At 42.5% G+C, this 13082-nt stretch overlaps 1 protein-coding gene across 3 annotated transcripts in view; it reads left to right on the top strand.

The window, feature by feature from the left end:
• The window catches only part of MXD4 (MAX dimerization protein 4), a 39683-nt gene extending 28005 nt beyond the window's left edge, over positions 1-11678 (top strand). For all 3 annotated transcript variants that reach the window (XM_061359815.1, XM_061359814.1, XM_061359816.1), the window contains 3 exons: positions 4596-4710; positions 7808-7967; positions 8885-11678. In XM_061359815.1, the coding sequence (XP_061215799.1) occupies positions 4596-4710; positions 7808-7967; positions 8885-9033 (424 nt within the window). In that variant the 3' untranslated portion in view covers positions 9034-11678. The remainder of the gene's footprint in view (positions 1-4595; positions 4711-7807; positions 7968-8884) is intronic.
• Positions 11679-13082: the final 1404 nt, after the last annotated feature.

Below are 13082 nucleotides of genomic sequence, written 5' to 3'. Positions count from 1 at the left end.
CCACTTCCATCTGCTGTGCTGGACCTAAAAAACCTTTAGAGGCCCTGTGGAAGGACTACATGTGGATCAGGTCACTCCACAACCTACCAGCACCGGATCAATCAGACTGGCACAGATTTAAGTCACACAATTGGGGGTGCTTTGCTGTTACATGCATGGGAGCAATTTTGGTTTCTGTGTTCACAGAAATGTTGATGGGAGTGAATGTCTATGGCTTTGTCTGGGTAAGTGTTGAGAAACCTCCAAAGACTGCACTTCCACAGCCCTTAAGGACAACCTGTTCTGGTTATGCACCACTGCCCTAGTAAAAAAATTCCTTCTGAATGTCCATCCTGAACCTCCCAATTCACAGCCATTGCCTCTTGTTCTATTATTTCTATTATTTGGCCCCACACAGAAGTATTTTGTTCCCATTGCAACACCCATCAAGTAGTTGTAGGAATTTCTTGGAGTTGTTGCAGTTTCCTTGGAATGAAGATTATCCAGTGTGAACAATAGGGGGTTTTGTTTCCTCTTTTTCCCCTCTGCATCTTAGTATTGCATTTCTTGGTGCACTGAAATGAATTTGCATTTGGGATTTCATACATATGGAGAAGCTTATTGACCATTATTTAATAAACTCATTTAACACTGTTTCAAAATTGGTTAGGGTCAAAGAGCTTAATTTACTCTTGCATGGCAGCCTTTTCTGGGGGAAATGGTGAACCGTAGCTCACTGGCTTGCATTGCTCCTGCCTTTTCACAGCCAAGCACTGGAGCAAACTGGTGTTTCTGAGGACTTAAATGAACTTCTAGTGGGTGCGTCGTACTAGAGGGAAGTTCCTAACACCACTGTTATAAGTTGCTGCTTTGCCCACCACACTGTGGGACTCCAGGGTTCATTTTGCTCTTGGTTCTCAAACACGTGCCAGTATTGCCCATTAGGGTTTACACGGATTCAAAACCAGATGAGGGCATTTCCAGGTGGTGGCTGTTGCATTAGTAGTCAGCAAGATGCTTTCTGCTTTATATGAATGGGGTGAACCACCCAACTGTTCCTAGACATGGCCACTGCTGCGGAACACTGACCCAATCTATGGGCGTAGTTATTCATTTTTATTAAGCATTAGAAGAGCTGTAATGCAGATTTATAGGACCATGTGAGCTTGCTAATGGAGAAACAGTGAACTCTTGAGCAGCTGAAACCACTTCATCCTCTGGCACAAAGGAAAACATGGTAGATCAGAGACAGGTTGTGCATGCACCTCTTTCTATGTGTGGGGCTGTCCTTGAAACAGCTGCAGGCTTCAGGATTCAGATTTTGGATGGCTGTTTTTCTTAAATCCTGACCTTCCCTGGTAAATGCAGCACCAGTGACGAGGGGGGTGTTTCTGTGCATCCACGTGAGGTAAGTGCCCGCTTCTCCAGGCACCAGTATCCTGACCTGACACCATCCTTGTGTGGGTGAAGGTGTGACAGGCAGGTTTTGAAGCTAATTACCCAGCTTCAACCACACTTCATGCACTGAGATAGTTGCCCCGTTGCTCTGAGACCAGGCTGCTGGGTTGGTTTTTTCTTGCTTGTTTTCTAGATGAAATTTAAGGCATGAGCTGCAAAACACAAAGTGGCTCCAGCCACGATCACCTCTGTGACTGCCCTTCCCTCCTCCAGTGGGCAGCTGAGGAAAAGCAAAAGCTGTCAGGTCCCTGCAGAAAAAGAGAGAAATTAAAGCTGGCAGAGTCTGTATGTGACAACTTATCTGCTGTGGAGCTGGAGTCCCGTGTTCCTGCTGGTGTGATCTGTTAACACAACATGCCTGGAATGTTTTCTTACATTCTTACACTTCTTTTGCGATGTGCTAAATGAAAGACGTGGGGTATTTACTCCAGCGCCACAGGAATTGTGTGGGCTGGTTTTCTGCTTTTTACATTCACAATCTATGCCATCGATCATGCTGCTTGTTGTGTTTCAACATATGAATTAGCCACATAAACATGCCTGCACTTACGTAAGGAGCTGCATTGAAGCTGGTGATTTATAATCTTTAATGGATTTATAGGTGCTGAGTAATTAAATGTAAGCTCCCATTAAAAACAAACATGAAGCAGGTCTTTTAGCCAAGTGTGTTTATTACATTTAGTGCTATCAATTGCTAGTGCTTCAAACGCCTTAAAACAATGTTTTAATACCATGCTTTTCAGTTCCTCTCATGGGTCAGTCCTGTGATTTCTTGTCCTGTGAAGTCCTCGTTTGCGTGGTTGGCAGGTAACAGAAAAGAATTAGTGCTTTAAAACTACTCACAGCCTGTGCTCTCTGCACCCTGGTGATGATTCTGTTAACTTCCCAGTTGATGGTAAGGAAGTGCACTAACTCCTTACATTCTCCCTGCAGCAGGCAGGCTTTCTTCAAACAGCAATGGAGGCAGAGAAGTAGGGTATGTAGTCCGGTTTCATTAACGTTCTCCAGGATTAATATTAAGTAGATCTCAGATCAACAGTTCTGTTTATTCTTTACTAGACTTTTAGTTAGTCCAAGTATATTGTTCATTCCATTTCCATGTATTTAACTCTCTGTTTACTGCTTGGATACTATTCTTGTCCTCTGCCACATCCTCCTTTATCTTCAGTCCCCACTCTCTTGTCAGCTACCTAAATACAGTTGCATCCTAGTTGTGCTGAGTGACGCAGATGATTGCGTGTGTCTTTAGAGGCCATTTAAAAACTAAAAGATTATTTTGATTTAGTCCTGGAGCAAGTTTTTGTATTTAAACCCAAATCAGCCAGGTGGTTGTTGGGTGCTGCAGCCCCAGGACCAAACATTCACCTGATCAGGATTTTCTGTATAAGTACCTATATTCCCTACTTCTGGCATTTTGCTGTTTTAAAGCTCAGCGTCCCAGTACCAGCCACAAGGCACCTGTGAACTGATGGGGCTATTTCTGTGCATATTTATCCCAGTCTTTGTTGCTGTTGTTTCAGTAATAGCGTTTAGGTGGTGAAGTTTAGAGTCATGCAGTTAAAAGCAAACCACAGGTCTGAACCAAAAGTCTGTCATCAGTTTTCTCTTGAGAATCACATTCTGACCAGTATTTCCTTTTTCCCCTGAAGTGGCTTGAAGAAGGAATTAGTGATTTTATGGAACTGCTCTTTGGTTTCCTACCTAATACATTCCTGATTTATAGGCAGCCAGAACTAAACCTGTGAGTGTGTAGTCATTACTGTATTTTAATTAGATTTTATTTTGCTTTGGGTTTTTTCCCCATTAATTCTCAAGTGGTTGTCACATTACACTAATCATTGCCATTACACATGTGTAACTTGTCATTCAGTGCATATTAAATCCTCTGCATTTCAAACAGTGCTGCTGGATTCTGGTTCTGAACTGGTTGTTCAACAGAAGGTTCATTTTTTAGTAGAAGCATTAAATTTCCTGCAAAGTGTGTTTCCTTCATGCAGCATCGAGCAGATTTGAACAAGATGATTGTTCATCTCACACTTGTGATATACTTCTCTTATAAGCTTTGTGGGGGATATTGGTACACTCCAGGTCATTGCTTTGTTCAGTCTGTAACAGGCTGGAAGAAAGGAAGATATTAGACATGTTGCTCATATAAGCACTTCTGCATCCATTTCTATCCCATTGCAAAATGGTACAGATCAGTGTATTACAACCAGGAGAGAGTTTCTTCTGGATTTAGGTGTAGAGATGCTCACACAGTGTTGTTTGGTTTGCCTTTGCCTTGCTTTGGGTAGTTGAAGCCACTGTTTCACAGACTATTGTATTGCCAGCATCCTTCTCAAAGACAGTCAAAGTTCAGGAACCAAGCATCTGTAGAAATAACCGCTTCGCTGATGCTCTTTTTACTGGTAGATTTAATGTCTTTAGTAAAGGAGAGATTGTTGAGAACAGCAATAGTGATACTTGCAAGGGAATGACAGAGAAAGCAGGACTCAAAATGGCTGGATGTGTTTTCTCTTGTGTGTTGATAATAAAAGTTTTCATGGCTGTACAGTGAGAGAAGAAGCATGTCCTCGTCAGGGGGGAAATGTGGGTCAGGATGGGAGGATAAGGAGCATTAGGACCTCCTTGTTGCAATGCATTGATAAACCATGTCTGGAAGCAGTAATGAGTTGTGCAGAGCTGCATGCATGCCCTTGTCTTGTGTACCAGGAGTGTGTCCTATCTCGTTGGGAAGGGCTAATGAGGGAGAGGGAAACTGGGGTCTGCAGGCCCCCTGCTCGCTCTCACAGCTTCATCTCTGCTGGCAAAAGTCACTGTTGGGGTGAAGTCCCAGTTCTCCTTCCTTACCCAGCCATAGGCTCAGTGTGCAGCCTTGCCTGGGTTGTTCACATCTCCCCCTTCGTTAAGATGGGACTACCCAGGCTGAACAAACAGCTCTGCAGTATAGATATGGACCTGCTGTCTGCATGTGCTAAGCAGTGTTAACTGCATTTCAAGTGACCTTTAGGTCTGAAGCTTTGCCAAAGGGAGGGGAAAGGAAGCCACCATTGAATCGAGTTGTGCACAGAGCTCCTGCAAACAGATGGTGTTTGCATATAGGATATGCTGTTCGGGTGCAACTTCACTACAATGCTCTTCATTTTTAATCATTTCAGGCGGGCTAAACTCCGGCTATATTTGGAACAGCTAAAACAGCTCGTGCCGCTCGGGCCGGACAGCACCAGGCACACCACTCTAAGTCTGTTGAAAAGAGCCAAGATGCATATCAAGGTAAAAACATTCATTCATCCTTTGATTTCTTTCAAAGCAGAATCTTCCAGAATCCATAGAGAGGAAACTAATTTTCACACAAATCTATATCCATATGTCTGATCTTCTGGGTATATTGGCCTTTATTAGTTGCAAGGATTTCAGGCACAGCATCAAGAGTTTGCAATTTACCTGCAGTCTCAAGATGTATAAAACAGTGATTTATGTGATTTCTGCTTAGTTACTAATAGTTTACATTCAATTTCATATCTGTATCAGAGCTGTTCTTTGATTAATATATCTATTTTTAAGAACTAAGTAAAGTAGCATTGTACTGCACTGATTTCAATGTAAAAAGCCAGATCTATTCATGATCAAAAAAATCTAATGGAGTCAAAAGGATTATAGCTACTAGGAAGCCTTATCCCCATCCCACATCTTAATGACCAGATCCTGGAGCATTTGGTAATCATTTAAAAGAAACCAAAATGAAATCCACTTTCCTGTTTGTTGCCTCTCCCTTGCATGGGTGGAACAAGAGTAAAACAAAACCCAAAATCTCACCTGTGATCCAGCAGCAGCACAGGTTATACACTGACACAGGTAAGTTCAAAGGGAATTATTCCTCAGGCCTCCTTTCTTAAAGACACCTTCACTCACATTTCACTGTCATCCTCTTCAGGAGACCAGGGTTCTGTGCAGAAATAAGACAAACAAGTATTCAAATGTGAAAGTTAAAGAACAGGTTTTTGCTGCCATGTGCAAGGCTGACATTTTTTCAGTGTTACAGGGAAACAGGTCAAGAGAAGTGTCAGGAGAGATGAAACACTGCCGGTGATCATGGAGTATTTCGGAGATCAGCCTGGGGTCGCACAGCACTGAGATCCACTGCAGTTGCAGATGAAGAATTAAAGATTAATTTAAGCAAAACGTTCCTTGTGAACAACTTTACCGAGCCCTCAGAAGCAGACTGACTCCAGCTGGGCAAGCCCTGGTTTTACCATTTGAGATTTCAGCCTCTTGTTTATAATGGAGGCTAACATGCGTGAAAGGCACTGCATGTGGGTTTTGTCTCGGGCTGCCCCCCTGTCACGGGCTTATGCATACAAATTGAAGAACTGTTTTTACAAGTGGCAAGTGTGAGAGATTAGCCATGTAGTCACCCTGTCAGCTGCTGATAAAAACAGCTAGGAGCAGATTCCGTCCAAGTCCATCGTGCTCGGTACAAAGTACTTGTTCTTCTGAAAACTGAGGCTGAAGTTTAACCTTCTGTTTGAGATTTTAACTGAACATACTCTAACTGGGGTGCCACTTAATTGCTCCCCTTCATCAGACAAGCTGCCTCCCCGCTGCACCACCAGAGCATGCCAATGCCTCTGCCATTTCGAATACAGTCATTAGCTTTGAACTTTTCACACATTCACCCTCCCCATATACTGCAGCTTGCCCTGAAGAATCAGATGGTTTTGAGTCTCCTGGATCTGAATCACTGAGTTCATTCCTAAAATAGTTGTTAAAGTTTGGGATTGCAGCCAGGAAAATACAGGGAAAAGGAAATCTGATCAATTGGGCACAGTTGGTTTGTTGCGTACGTGGATGTACCAACCCTTTTTCTCATTGTGTATCCACGTATGATGTGTATCTGCAGAGTGTATTGCCTGGGAGGGGGCTTAACACGAGGCTGCACAAGTTAGATTTCAGTCCGCCAGGAAACTGCTCAATTCAATAGTGTCGATTAGGGTTTTTTTTCCAAAGATAAATACTTTTGCTCTGAGGCTGGCATTGGAACATCCAGATCTCTGAAATGGGTTTGGTTGTGGTTTGCTGTGCACTGTGTCCCCCTGCTCTCCTCAAGAAACCCAGCAGAGGTTCACTCAGACAGCAGGGAGGGACTGGCAGCAGCTGTGCGCACTCCCTGCACATCTCCTAAATCTCAGTGTCCTGTAAACACAGCTCAAGCAGAAACAGGGTCTTTCTTACAAGTGCTTTTGCTGCTACAACCTGTAATTCACTTCACTGGTTAGGTAATTCTGTTAAATAATATGAGGCATTTTGATTTCTGTGTCCTTCCTGCTCTTGATCCCATCATACTCATTACGCTTTCTTCACTAATTATATAGTAATTTCTTTTAAATGGCTGTCAGTGATTTGGAAGAGGGTTCAGCTGAAATCTTAAACCACACTATTTCTGTTACTGCATTTGGACCAACAGTGCAGCACATTTTACCAGGTGTGAAATATTCTATTTCCATAACTAGTGCTGTCTTTTACTCAAGTAGAAGGCAGATTTTAGGTACATGTGTGGAAGGAACATTTCACAGGCTGTTTGCTGAGAAGTTTTGGATTAATACCACTGGTTTTGTAGGACATTATCACTGAATTACTGTATTTGCTGTGCTGGGGTTCAAGGAGGGAAAAAGCCAGCCAAGAATAAAGAGAATTGTTAGTAAATTCCTCCTACCGTATATAATTAATACCACCTATTGTTAATGAAGCTTTTTAAATGTTAAAAATTTCCATGGCCTGCAGTAGGAGGGAGAGCATTCGGGAGGCTGCAGTGATTCCTGCATGGTGATAAGCCTCTTATGTCACCTACAGAGGCGTTATGTTCTGACTGAAACCTGAGCTACACTCCAGCTATCAGAGATGGTGCCAGCTTTGCCCGACAAAGTGATTTAAAGATTCCCCACAAACGAAGCAACAATGATTTGGTCTTAGCGGAGGAGTGGCTGCTGGTGGCAAGAGAATTGCTGAGCGATTTTGGGGTTCTTTTTCCCCATATATTCATGTACCTTACTGTGAAATTTCAGCTTAAAAAATTGTACTGACCTCTAGAACATTATAATTAAAAAAAAAAAAAATTTAATTTAAATTTTGAGTTAATGAAAACATTTAAACTGCTTTAAAATTACTGCCAGGTTGTACAGAGTCTTAGGCGGTAAGGTCTAGAGTGAGGCATCCCTGCCCATGGCAGGGGGCTGGAACTAGATGGTCCTTTCTAACCCAAACCATTCTATGATTATATGAGTCTATGCTACTGTTCATGAGCAGATTTTCAGTTACCTGGGTTTTAACATGATAAAAGCTGTCAGCTCACTGGCTTTCTTCTCCCTTTCAGAAATTGGAAGAACAGGACCGAAAAGCTCTAAATATTAAAGAACAATTACAGCGGGAGCACCGCTACCTCAAGCGCCGGTTGGAGCAGCTATCCGTGCAGGGCATGGAGCGCATCCGCACTGACAGTATGGGATCAACAATATCCACTGACTCTGAACAAGGTAAGTGAACGAGGCCTTCCCAAAGGGACTAGCAGGAGCTGGCAGGAAAAGGGAAGCAGGGAAGCAAGAAAAGCATTTAGAACTAAATCCTGCAAAAAAAAGTTCAGCAAAACCCTGGCAAAATAGTTCCATTGTGTGATTTGCAGGATAAAATCCTACTGCATCTCTTCTACATGCTTTGGGAAATGTTTTCTTTTTCTAAGCAGTTATGAAGCATTAGTACTGCTTGGATTTTAAACCTGGCTACACTGCATGTGGGTTTGCCAGTTTTTTGAACAATTACCATTTAATGTTCTGAATTTTTAGGGTAATTATTACTCAGGCTGGAATAATATCTTCTTCTTGGGGAAAAAAAAATGATCTTACTGGTCTTAATTCTATGTGTGAATAAATGAATTCCACATCATTTATTGTGAAACTTTAAAGTATTTTCCCGGTATCAGTCACCAAGTGTTTCTCCATTTGGTTCTTGCTGAGGACAGAGCTCTTCAAGCTGCCTGTCACCATCCCTTATTTCATGACGTGAAGTGTTTCTGTGCCTGAGCATCGGCGCAGGCTGACTGTGTCTCACTGCCAGCGACACCTGCATTGGTTGAATTTACCATGAGCTGCAGTGCCACAGCCTTGGAGGGCTGGGGCATTTTATAATCAGTGTCAGTGCACAGGTTGGAACAGTTCTGGGACAGCATCTGGTACTGATGCCATGCAGTATATTTATGTGGATGAGGACAGAAGGGATTTTAATTCTCTGGTGGACAAGATCATCTTTTCCCTGGGAATTGCTGTTCCAGTTTTCTGTTAATTACAGAAAACGAAGTGTGATTCAGGTTTCACCTGAACACTGAGTGACACTGGCCCGTGATTACTTGCTACAGCTGCTGCCTTTCTGAAAATGTGCCTTCTTGTGTTCTCTTTAGAAGTAGACATTGAAGGAATGGAGTTTACTCCAGGTGAAATGGACAGTATTGGAAGTGCCAGTGATGCTGAAGACCACTACAGTTTGCAAAGCGGTTCGAGTGACGGAGGCTACACACATTCCCGCAGACTGAATGCCAGGCTCTCATAGTGCCTGAGTTCCCCGCTCAACTCAGGACCATCTGACTGAAGCACTTATATGAATATTCCAGAGTTGTCAACTGCCACTCTTCCAGGAAACCCCAACCACAGTACTCTGACATGGAGGTTTCTTAACCCACGGTTCCCTGCACTGTAACCACAATATTAGATATTGTAAATCATGGGTTTGCTGCAGAGAACTGTGGTTAGGTACAGTTGTGACTTAAAGCTAGCTTGATGTAGCCATATTGCAAATTAAAGAAAATAAATTATGTCATTCCATTCAAGAAGTATTAAATTCAACCTGTTGGAAGCATGGCGTGAGGGAGTTTGACAGTTTATTTTGAGTTTTGCAGAAACCATTTTCAAACATGGAAGAATAAATGGAATCTACAATGTGTCAATGATTCAGAGAAATGAAACCCTAAAACTACTTTTCGTGGTATTTTTTCATGACGAAAACAAAACCCAAACCCACAACATTCTGAACGCTGTAGCGGGCTCTGTAGAGTAAATTCAGCAGCTGCTGTTTGGGTGAAGAAGGCAGATAAATCTTCAAATCTCAGATGATCTTTAGAAAAGGTCATATTTACAAGTCACTACTGTACTTCAAAACGGGGAAAAGCCAGCTCTAATAATGACTTCATGTGGGATGATCTCAACTTTCTTCTGCTTTTTTTTGTATTCAGTATCCAACCAGCAGCAGATCATTCTGTCCACCTTAACGGGAGCAGCAGAAAGCAGCGCTGCAGTTTCAACCTGTTACCGTGGAAGGGATGAAACTGAAGCATTTCAGTGGTATTTTGGGTTGTTTTTCCATTTCTTTGTCTGAAGAATACAGAACTCAAGTGATCCAGTTTGCAATAGTTAATCTTTCCTTGCAAGGAAATGAAATCTCTGTTGGCTTGTATTTTCTTTTCTTCTATTTACTCATGTCAGTACATCTTTATGGAAGACATGGCTTAAAATTACAGTATTCAGCTAGAAGATAATTAATTTTTTTTTCTTTTGCACACTATAATTGCATTTTCTATTCTTAAAAAAAGTGCAAAAAAATGAAAATGTATGCTGTAAAACAGCAAAGTTTATTTAGTACTCATCAAGCTGTTCAGAACATATTTACCCAACTTGTAGCAATACTATGAAGCTGTATTTTAATACAACTTCTGCTTAGTGAAGTCATTAGAGCTTGGCTTGCCGGGTAATTAAAAAAATGGACCAGTCTTTGCATTATCTGTTTAAAGAAGGTCTTTTAAAAAAAAAAAAAAAGGAAGAAAAAAAAGAAAAAAAACTAAAAAAAAAAGAAAAAAGCTATAAACACTTTTAGGGAAGTGATTTTAGCAAGTGTAGTCTATATTTCCTGTAAGAGATTTTGTATTATATTTTCCTAAATGTTCTCATTTACTTGTATAGGGAGGGGAATGGTACAGACCCAGACCAGAGTCTCAGGGACTCTTCACCTTTGTCATATTGTGCCTTGGTGACCATTTATGTATGCCTCTCCTTCTCATTGTTTAAAGGACAACTAAGCTTTGTTTCGAGACCCTCTGTTGGAATGGTCAGTTGTCCACCTTCTTACGGCTGAAGCACAGAGGTGCGTTCATACGTCCACCCTCTCACAACTGATTCAGTGTGGCTTTAAGTAAAATCATACCATTAGGTTTTGGTGCGAGGGTTAATTGTCTTTGTATCAGCCCTCCCTTGGATTCGCCAGCACCCGAATCTGTATTTTGTTAGCTTATGGAGTCAGGGTCTCTGTGAGACCAGTGCTTGGTGGCTGGGTAAACACAAATGTAACTGTGTAAGGCTATGGGATGTCCAGGAGTGGTGCCATTTTTAGCATTCGGATGCAAGACCTCATGACAGACTGACCATAACGATCAAAAACAAAGGTTCAGTTGTTCTTTCAACATCTGACGTACGTGTCCTCCCTTTGGCTCTTACAACACGGAGTAGAAATACGAATCCATTTTGTGGCAGCTTACCAATCCTTGTTTGCACTCTCGCTTACTGCTTGGAACTTGCCAACAAGGAAAACGTATACATTTAATTTACATAACCTAATGGATGGCCACCCCTACTTTGGCTCTGGGGAGGAGCCTAAGGTTATAAACTCTGGCAGCTGAATAAGAAAACAATTAACCTTTTCTGTGATGCAGGTTTTGGTATTACGTTCTGTACACCTTGCATATTACTAAAATCCTCATTGTTGGGGAAAGCACACAGCAATATACTCATTGTGTGTAGCTGACAAGCAGCAGAAATTACTAGCTCCTCTGGTGCATATGTAACTAATTTCCAAATCATGGAAAAAAAATAAAGTAAGAGTTTACTTTAACACACGACTGTTAACAGGAAAAAAAAAGGCTAGTATATTGTTGCTGTTCATTTATTATATAATGAACACATTCATGGATTGTAAAGTGTTTCCTTTCATGACAAGCAGCTCTTGCACAGAACCTCCTAATGAAAAGAGATTTGAACCTTACAGAAGGAAAAAAACCGAGATTTTAAATTGAACATTATTGTACCTTAGGTCGACCTGAAATTTTCCTTTGAAAGATGAATGTGCTAACTTAATGAGTTCTTCCACGCTGGGTATCCATGGCTTTGTAGATCTTATATTTTCAATAAAAATTACTCGAATAATCTTGAGTGGAAATAAAAAGGGTTCATTTGTTTTTACTCGTTCAGTTATTGCAGCTGGGGGCTGTTGCTGCCTCCAGCACAGCCAGTTCCAGGAGGTATTTCAGGCACAGCCCTTCTCCTTTGGCTCCGTCAGAAGCAGTCTGGTTGCAGGCAGTGCCATGGCTGTTCAGGCGTGGGGTTTGGTGGCTGGAGTGGGGGTCCTTGCCCCAGCCAACTCACAGCAGCAACCAGGGCTCTGACACGCCTCCAGGGATGGGATTCTATTGCTGCAGAGCAGCCAGTGCAGCACTACCTGGGGATGCAAATAGTATCCTAGTGCTGCTAGCCCTACTGAATCTGGGAATTCCTGTGTGTGCTCCATGCCTGCATGTGTCTGCCTGCAAGTGCGCAACTGTGTGTAATAGGAACAGGAGTGCAAAAAGCATCCTGCAGGCTGCCAGGTTAAATACTGCCACCGCCTCGGCAGCTCTGTCCTTCTGCGTCATGATCGTGCTCTTTGCAGGTGGGGAGATGCTGCTGCTCAGCTGATCTATTTTCTCTGCAATTACCACATAGGAAATGAAGGAGCAGGGACACGATTACAGGGCTGCCAGGTCTTTTCCTCTGTGGGAAGGGCTCTGGAGAGATGAAGTCATCCAGTTCTTTTCCTGGAGACACAGAGGTTTGGCCTCTTTCCTGGGGGAAGAGGAAAGGAAGGGCTTTCCCCTGTGGTACACTGGTGTCAGGAAGATACATGCCTCCTCATTGCTCTGGGGTTAGCTCTTCTCTAGCTTTGTGAGTGCACTCTATCATCACAGAGAGGCAGAATAAAGCCAAACCACCCTGAAACTTAGCTTTTCATGTACGTTCCCCACTGCAGTTTGAAGGGCGAATCCTCCTCCCTGCCCAAGCTGTACTCCCAGCCCACTGCAGCTCATCTGTTCATATCCAGAAAAGAGGAGCAGATCCTCTGTAACACAGTGCTCACCAGAGACTGGTCCTGCATTGCCTTACACAAACGCCAAACTTGGTTCAGAGTGAGTTTCACCAGATAAAAGCAGATACAGAAAGGCCCCCACATATCCATGGGAAGGGCAGTTTTTCATCTGGTATTTATAGACAAGTCTCTATCCTAATTTCTCAGTGTAGGATTTGGGAAAGGAAAAAATTAAGATCTACTACGACTTGTATCTAACTTAAATAACTAAGACTTTGCCCTTAAGCACGGTTATTTTTGTTGACACAGATGAGTGTGGGTTCAGCTATACCACATAACAAGTTACTGTCATCAACAGCAGTATTATGAGCATCTGGCTGTACCCTCTGTGTAACCCATGAACTGAAATGCCAGAAGAGAGCTTGAAATGGGAAGAGGTGAAGTTGTGCGTGTGTGAGCTCCATGGGCAGAGCTCTGCCTGGTTCCAGCCTTGG

The sequence above is a fragment of the Neopsephotus bourkii genome, unplaced genomic scaffold, assembly GCF_033783945.1.
Source record: "Neopsephotus bourkii isolate Nb327-2 ecotype Australia unplaced genomic scaffold, CSIRO-AGI_Nbou_v1 NB_994, whole genome shotgun sequence".
NCBI lineage: Eukaryota > Metazoa > Chordata > Aves > Psittaciformes > Psittacidae > Neopsephotus > Neopsephotus bourkii.
The sequence above is the reverse complement of the archived record's forward strand: the minus strand, read 5'-3'. Positions and strand labels throughout refer to the sequence as shown.